At 66.4% G+C, this 7,144-nt stretch overlaps 1 protein-coding gene across 3 annotated transcripts; it reads left to right on the forward strand.

Annotated features, from left to right (window-relative positions):
• The first annotated feature begins 14 nt into the window (after positions 1 to 14).
• EIF2B4 (eukaryotic translation initiation factor 2B subunit delta) lies at positions 15 to 5,436 on the forward strand. 3 transcript variants are annotated; one of them, XM_014946370.1, is made up of 12 exons: positions 15 to 139; positions 206 to 344; positions 768 to 1,001; positions 1,094 to 1,176; positions 1,434 to 1,525; positions 1,892 to 2,006; positions 2,509 to 2,585; positions 2,810 to 2,912; positions 3,735 to 3,862; positions 4,517 to 4,697; positions 4,796 to 4,976; positions 5,194 to 5,436. In XM_014946370.1, exons 1-12 carry the CDS (start codon positions 77 to 79, stop codon positions 5,391 to 5,393), a joined length of 1,596 nt encoding a protein of 531 aa, XP_014801856.1. In that variant the 5' UTR covers positions 15 to 76; the 3' UTR covers positions 5,394 to 5,436. The 3 variants fall into 3 exon arrangements, with proteins under 3 accessions (XP_014801856.1, XP_014801853.1, XP_014801855.1); XM_014946367.1 differs by having other exon boundaries at positions 62 to 344; XM_014946369.1 differs by having other exon boundaries at positions 62 to 344; positions 792 to 1,001.
• The last annotated feature ends 1,708 nt before the right edge of the window (positions 5,437 to 7,144 follow it).

The raw sequence follows: 7,144 nt of genomic DNA on the forward strand, positions 1-7,144 counted from the left end.
CCGCCCCCCGGTCGGCACCCGCCCGGCCTCCCCTCAACGGCCTCTCTCGGCCCCGCGGCCGGGCCTGGCCCCGCTCATGCTTCCCCTCGTTGCAGGTGCCGGCCCCGAAGCAGCCGCGCCGGTGCCGGCGGGACCGCAGGTGAGCGGTGTGGGGCTGGGGGCCGGGCCGGGGACCGGCGTGGGGTGTGACGGTGTGTGCCCGCAGGCCCCCGAGCTCTCCCGGGAGGAGAAGCTGCAGCTGCGGAAGGAGAAGAAGCAGCAGAAGAAGAAGAAGAGGAGCGAGAAGGGCGGGGCGGCCGAGACCCCTGAGCTGGGGACCCCCTGCGACCCAGGGGCACCAAGGGGTGAGCACCTCCTTCCCCCGAGGCAGCCCCCTAGGCTGGAGACCCCCCCAGCAGACCCCCCAGCACACCGAGCAGGGGCAGCCCCGTGGTGAGACCCCTCGTGGGGAACACCCTTCTTGCTGGAGCGTCCCTGAGCCGGGAGCATCCTCCTGTCAGGGGAGGCCATGGGGGGAACTCCCGAGTGTCCCACCTCTCTGCCTCAGGCACCTGTGTCCTGCGGGGACTGAGATCTAGAGAGGCCAGTCCCCTCCCCACCTGGACGTGGGGCTGCCGTGGTGGTCCCCATGTCAGCTGTGCAGGGGTGGTAAGGTGCTGGAGAACATGGGGCTTAGCCCCCCCGCCCCTCCAAATGCAGAGGGTCTCCCTGCCACGGGCTGCCCCACACACCGGGCTGTATCTCCTGGTGAAGGAGGCTGGGCACAGACTTCTCCCTTCCGTCTCCTGCAATGGCCACTCACCCCACGTCCCCCCCAGCCTTGGCCGACGGCCCCAACGATGGCGAGAAGGCCACAGGGGGCAAGAGCAAAGCTGAGCTGCGAGCCGAGCGGCGGGCCAAGCAGGAGGCGGAGCGGGCCCAGAAGCAGGCCAAGAAAGCAGAGCTGAGCCAGGCAGCCACGGTGGCCAAGCCCAGGCTGACCCCCACCGAGCCACAATCTGGTAAAGCCATCGTCACCAGGGGCTGGGTGAGCGGGGAGGGGGCTGCAGGGGGGTGGCACCACCTCACATCCCCCTCCCCGCTGTCCTCACAGTGGTGAAGCGGCTGCCAGAGCACGTGCAGGTGGATGACCCGGCTGCCCAGAGGAAACTGGCCAAGAAGCTGGAGCGGCAGCAGGTAGGAGGACGGCTGGGTGACAGGCTGCATGCTCCAGGGCGGCTGTGGGGGTCAGCCTGAGCGTGTGGTGGGACCAGGGCCAGCTCTCTGGGGTGCCACAAGCGAGCACTGGGTGTGATGGGTGGTGCTGGAGCGAGCAGGGCTGTATGGTGGCCTTGGTAAGCCATCGTTAGGTTGATGGGTGGACCAGATGATCTATCTGAAAGGTCCCTTCCAATCTAGGCAATTCTGTGATCATCAACACTGTTTGGCTACAGGTTCCTCTGAGGCAGGACTATGGCACCAAGGTCAACCTGTTCTCCCACTTGCACCAGTACAGCCGGAAGAAGCCACTGACGCAGCAGATGAGGTACGTGGCCTCCCCAGCCCAGGCCCCTGGCCATCATTTGGCTCTGCTTCAGCTGGCTTGGCTGCAAAATGGCCCTAGTGAACGGGTGTCCTGGTCTTGCGTATGGGACAGGCGTGATGGGGTGCAGGGGGGCCCCTTCGCTCGCTTCGAGGAGTGGTGGCAGGGGCGGATGGATGTCCTAGTGTGGGGTGAGGAGAGCTGCCCTCGGGCAGCGCACGGCCACAGGAGAAGGGGCTGTAGGGTCTGGGCTGATGGCTCCCTTCTTGGGCCATCCCAGGTTGTTTGGCTGGTGGCCTGGCAATGGGGTTGGTCGTTCTGGGCTGTAGAGGGCCAGTGCTCACAGCTCCCTTGTGTTTCTCCCTGCAGCATCCCCTCCACAGTAATTCACCCGGCTGTGGTGCGCCTGGGCCTCCAGTACTCCCAGGGCATCATCAATGGCTCCAACGCCCGCTGCATTGCCCTGCTGGAAGTCTTCAAACAGGTACGTGAGCAGCTACCCGTGCCCACCGGGCAGCGAGGGCACCAGGCACAGCCATCCCTTCCTCTCCATCGACTGCTGGGGCTGTATCTGCGCTCAGTCATCTTCAGCCTGCTCCCTCTGACCATGCCCAGGGCTGGGCCCCGCTAGTACCCTCTTCTGGGACTGGTGGGGCAGATTTGAGCTCCTGGAGCTCCCCTTTGCCCCCCTGGGAACAGGTGTCAAGCTTAGCTGGTTTAGTGATGTTTTTTGTCAGTGTTCTGTTGATGGTTGGGCTAGATGATCTGAAAGGGAGTGTCAAGCTTAGCGATGTGGTTTAGTGATGTTTCTTGTCAGTGTTATGTTGATGGTTGGGCTAGATGATCTGAAAGGTGCCTTCCACCCTAGACAATTCTGTGATTCTAAGCTGGGTGGTACATGCTTGTGCCTGGTCTGCAGCCTCCTGGGCAAGTGCCTGCCGAGGGGCAGGTGCCCTGAGCTCGTGCCCTCTTCCTCCCTGTCTCAGCTGATCCGGGATTACTCGACTCCCCCCAACGAGGAGCTGTCGCGGGACCTGGTGGCCAAGCTGAAGCCCCACATCAGGTGAGGCTTCTCCCGGTGCCCGAGCAGAGGGACTGAAGCTCCAATGGGCATGGTCCATCGGTCACCGCTCCGGGTTGGTGCCCACCCAAACTCAGGCTGGCTTTTCTGGGTCTCTGGGTCTCTGGGACTCTCCCTGCCCAGCACCCCCAGCCCAGCTGCACCCTCCCTCTTCCCTTCCCTGCTCTCCAGCCTGCTCTGGATCTGAGCCCGTTTCCTCTCTGCAGCTTTCTGAACCAGTGCCGGCCCCTCTCAGCCAGCATGGGCAACGCCATTAAGTTCCTCAAGAAGGAGATTTCATGCCTCCCTGACACCCTGCGGGAGGAGGAGGTGAGTGGCCTCGGGCCAGCAGCAGGCTCTGGGGTGGAGGGACAGCCCTGGCACAGGGAGCAGGGCGAGGTGGTGGGATGCAGAATGGGAGCAGTGCTGCAGAGGAGCTGGGAGACTTGGCCATCAGTGTCGCCACCCCCCAAAAGGGGCTGGGGTGCACCACAGCAAACACTGGGCTGTCAGTGTCGCTGGGCTGGGAGGACTGGAGGTCCTCAGAAGCTCCAAATGTAAAAGGGGGAGAAGCTGCAGTGGCCACACACGGTCTCAGTGAACATAGGGCACCATGAGCCGCCCCTGCCCACTGGGACCTCCTGTGAGAGCATCGACAGTGTCAGTAAAGTCACAGATGAAGAAGGATGTGTTTTTCAAGTGCTCAGCTACGTCCCATGGAAAAAAGCTCCACCGGAGCCCGTCGCTGTGGAGCACGGGGCAGGGTGGCAGTGTCAGGAGGGACCCTGAGGCTGGGTGGGCAGTGGGCAGTGGGCTGCCGGGAGTCAGGCTGGAGGGTCTGAGCAGCAAAACCTCCATGGGAGGACCGGTGCGGCTGCCCCAGGAGATGGTGGGGAGACAGTGGGCAGAGCTGGGGAGGGTCTGGTGGCAGCTCGGAGACCTGGTGAGGCACTGTGGTGTGCTGGGAGGCCTGTGCAGGGACAGGAGTGTCCCTGTGTTTCCCACAGAGTCCCAGGGGAAGGTGTCACGCAGCAAACGGGGTGGCCGGGCGCAGGGCTCTGTGCGCAGGCAGAGCCGAGCCCACGGTCCTGCTGGGCTGTGAGGGACAGCAGAGCAGGGGCCACGCTGCACGTGATGGCACTGTCTCCCCAGGCGAAGGAGAAGCTGCAGGACACCATCGACAAATACTTACGGGAGAAGATTGTTTTAGCAGCTGAAGCCATTTCGAGATCCGCCTTTGAGAAGATAAATGACAACGATGTGATCCTGGTGTACGGATGGTAAGAGCAGAGGGGCTGGGGCAGAAAGCAGAGGTGGGGAATGGAGCCGGAGGCCGCTGGGGCCAGAGTTGGGGTGCAATGTGAGTCCTGGGTGGTCGGTGGAGGAAGGACTGGGGTCCAGTGTGGGTCTGGAGTGTTACTGGGGGGAGACTTGGAGGGGGATCCCTCGCTGTGGTTGCAGACGGGTGGGGGTCGGTGCTGCTTGCGGGCAGGGCTGAGACGTGGCTTTTCCCAGGGGGTGATTCTCTGAGCGAAGACGGGGAGAGGCAGGCGGCGTAGCAGGAGGGGGTCTGGTCGGGGCAGCCCTGGTAATGGTGAGGGTGGACCCCAGCTCTGCCCGGGCTCGTCTCCAGGCAGCACCAGCCCTTCAGGGTCTCGGTAGGAGCTCAGCTCCTGCCCTGGGTAGGAGATGTTGCTCTGTTGGGGCTGGATGTGCCCGGGGACCTGCCATGGCAGCCGGCCCCTGCTGCCGGGCACCTGTCCGGGCTGTCCCTGGGGTGAGACCCCCGTGCTAACGCTCGGGAAACCTCCTGCCCGGCCGGCTCCTGACGAGTCCCGCGCCGGAGCCAGCACTGAGGGAGGTGTCCTGGCCCCGGGCTGTGTTTGTGGGTGATGCTGGTGGGACGGGGCAGCCTCCTAACGAGTGTCCGACAGCTCTTCCCTGGTGAACCGCACGCTGTGCGACGCACACGTGAAGAAGGGCCGGGCTTTCCGTGTGATCGTGGTGGACAGCCGGCCGCGGCTGGAGGGCCGGGAGACGCTGCGCCGGCTGGTGCGAAAGGGCATTCACTGCACCTACGTGATGATCAACGCCATCTCCTACGTGCTGCCCGAGGTGAGGAGCGGAGCGGGGCTGTGCCGGGGGCGGTGGCGGGCACGGGGGAGGCTGCGGCCTGGAAAAGGTGCCAACAGACCCCCGCGCTTCCCTGACAGGTCTCCAAAGTGCTGCTGGGAGCCCACGCGCTCCTGGCCAACGGCTCTGTCATGTCCCGGGTGGGGACGTCCCAGATAGCCCTGGTCTCCAAGGCCTACAACGTGCCCGTCCTAGTGTGCTGCGAGACCTACAAGTTCTGCGAGAGAGTGCAGACAGACTCTTTCGTCTCCAACGAGCTGGGTGAGGCTCCTGTCCCCTTCCTCCCTCCGGGGACCTGCTCCCTCTCCCCGCTGCCGGCCAGGACGGACTGATCTGCCCGGCCATTCCCCTTCCTGGCCGAGGGGCTGCCACTCGCAGGAGGGGTGGCCTGGCGAGCAGTGGTCCTGTGTGCTCACAGGACAGGATGGAGAGGTGCCCTCCCTCCCCCTCATCCTGCCGGCTGCTCCTCTCTCCGCAGATGATCCCGACGACCTGATCGTGCTGCGGAAGGGCCAGGCCCAGCTTGGGGGCTGGGCAGAGAACAAGTCCTTGCGCCTCCTCAACCTGGTCTATGACGTGACGCCGCCTGACCTGGTGGACCTGGTCATCACGGACTTGGGCATGATCCCCTGCACCTCGGTGCCCGTCGTCCTGCGTGTCAAGAACGTGGATCAGTAGGGGAGGCAGCTGCACAGACCCCAATAAACCTGGCCCCACGATACACCTTGTCTGCCTTCTGTGGGGTGGCAGGAGCCCGGGCGGCCCGTGTCACCAGCTCTGCCCTCTCCTTGGGCACGCTGGCACTTGTGCCCACTCTGCCCAGCCCCTCGCCTCCCACTCCAGGCTGCAGCAGGGATGCATCCTCCCTGTCCCTGGGCCCGCACCTGGCAGAGATGGTGGCACTGGTGACAGCCTCTGGCCGGTGTCTCCTCAGGCTGTGGCTCGAGCTGAGCTTGGGGGCGGCCGGGCAGCTCTGACTCCCTGCAGCACCGGGGTGTCCCAGGGCTGCTCCCACCATCACTCCTCCTGCAAGATGGGCCCCGTGCAGGGCCCGCCCCGAGCCGGGGACGGGGTGCCCTCCCTTCTGCCGCGTCCCTGTCCCTTCCTGCCACCCGGGGTGGCCGTGGGCTGTGTGTGCCCCCCCTGCGGCCTGTCAGCGCCGGTGCCCGGCGTGTGCCCAGCGCGGGGGGAGCGGGTGGACAGCGGCCCGTGGTTATGGCCTGTGCCTGGAACGGGGGGTTCTCACACGGGTCCGCCGGTACAAGCCCCGGGGCCGGTGAGCCCGGGATCCCCGAGCCCAGCAGGAGCCCGGCCGGGCTGAGCAGGGACCTCCTCCTGGGGCTGGGGCAGGAGGGGACGCGCTCGGTGAGCGGTGTCCGGAGAGGCAGGGACACGCCGCGGCGCGGCCATCAGCCCGGTGGCTTCGCTGCGGCTCTGCCGTGCCGTCCCGGGATCGTGGGGACGGAGAAACGGCTGGGAGAGGCGCAGAGAGGCCCCGGGAGCGGAGCGTCCTCCGCAGGGAGGAAACAGCAAGGGACGCTCTCCCCGGGGGACCGGGGACGGGTCCGCGTGTCCTCGGGCACCGGAGCCCCCCGCCCCGCGCTGTCCCCTCTGCAATGGCCATGCTGGGGCCCGGCGCCGCGGGGCCGGACATTTCCCTCGGTGCCGTCCCGGGACAGCGCCGCTGGTTCCTCAGGGCCCCCCCGGTTCCGGCAGCGCGGGCTCCGCTGCCCGTTCCCGCTCGGTTGTGGGTCTGGGGGCGCGGCGGGGGCTGCGCGTTTCTCCCGGGAGCGGCGGGAGCGGGGATCGAACCCGCGAACTGCCGGAGCGACAGGGGGCGGGGCCATGTGGAGCGCGCCGCGGCCGGCAGAGCGGCTCCGGGGCCCGACGGGGGCGTGTCCAAGGTGCGTCGGGGGCGTGTCCATGCAGATGAGAGCCAGCCCGCCGCGCATGACGGGAGCCCGTCCCGACGGGCCGGCGGCGGTTGCGGGGGCAGGCGGGCGGTGCGGGGGTCGCAGGCGGCGGGAGCGGGCGGGGGGCGAGAGGCGGTTTGGGCGCGTGTGTGTTTGTGGGGGGGCGTGTGTTGGTGTCCGTGTGTTGTGTGTGTGTGCGTGCGGTTGTGGTGTTGTGCGTGGGGGTATGTATGCATACTTACCTGGCAGGGGAGACACCATGATCAGGCAGGTGGTTTTCCCAGGGCGAGGCTCATCCCCTGCACTCCGGGTGTGCTGACCCCTGCGATTTCCCCAAATGCGGGAAACTCGACTGCATAATTTGTGGTAGTGGGGGACTGCGTTCGCGCTCTCCCCTGGTCACGGCGGTTTAATGACAGAAAGAACACGGAAACACCGGGGGCTGCGCGTTTCTCCCGGGAGCGGCGGGAGCGGGGATCGAACCCGCGAACTGCCGGAGCGCCAGGGGGCGGGGCC

This window comes from Calidris pugnax, unplaced genomic scaffold (assembly GCF_001431845.1).
Source record: "Calidris pugnax isolate Ruff unplaced genomic scaffold, ASM143184v1 scaffold165, whole genome shotgun sequence".
In the NCBI taxonomy this organism is placed as follows: Eukaryota; Metazoa; Chordata; class Aves; order Charadriiformes; family Scolopacidae; genus Calidris; species Calidris pugnax.

Coding starts and splice junctions, on each gene's coding strand:
- EIF2B4 (XM_014946367.1), top strand. CDS start 77: ATGCTTCCCCTCGTTGCAGGTGCCGGCCCCGAAGCAGCCGCGCCGGTG. Junction 2,913..3,734: donor ACACCCTGCGGGAGGAGGAG/GTGAGTGGCCTC, acceptor CTGTCTCCCCAG/GCGAAGGAGAAGCTGCAGGA. Junction 3,863..4,516: donor GTGATCCTGGTGTACGGATG/GTAAGAGCAGAG, acceptor AGTGTCCGACAG/CTCTTCCCTGGTGAACCGCA.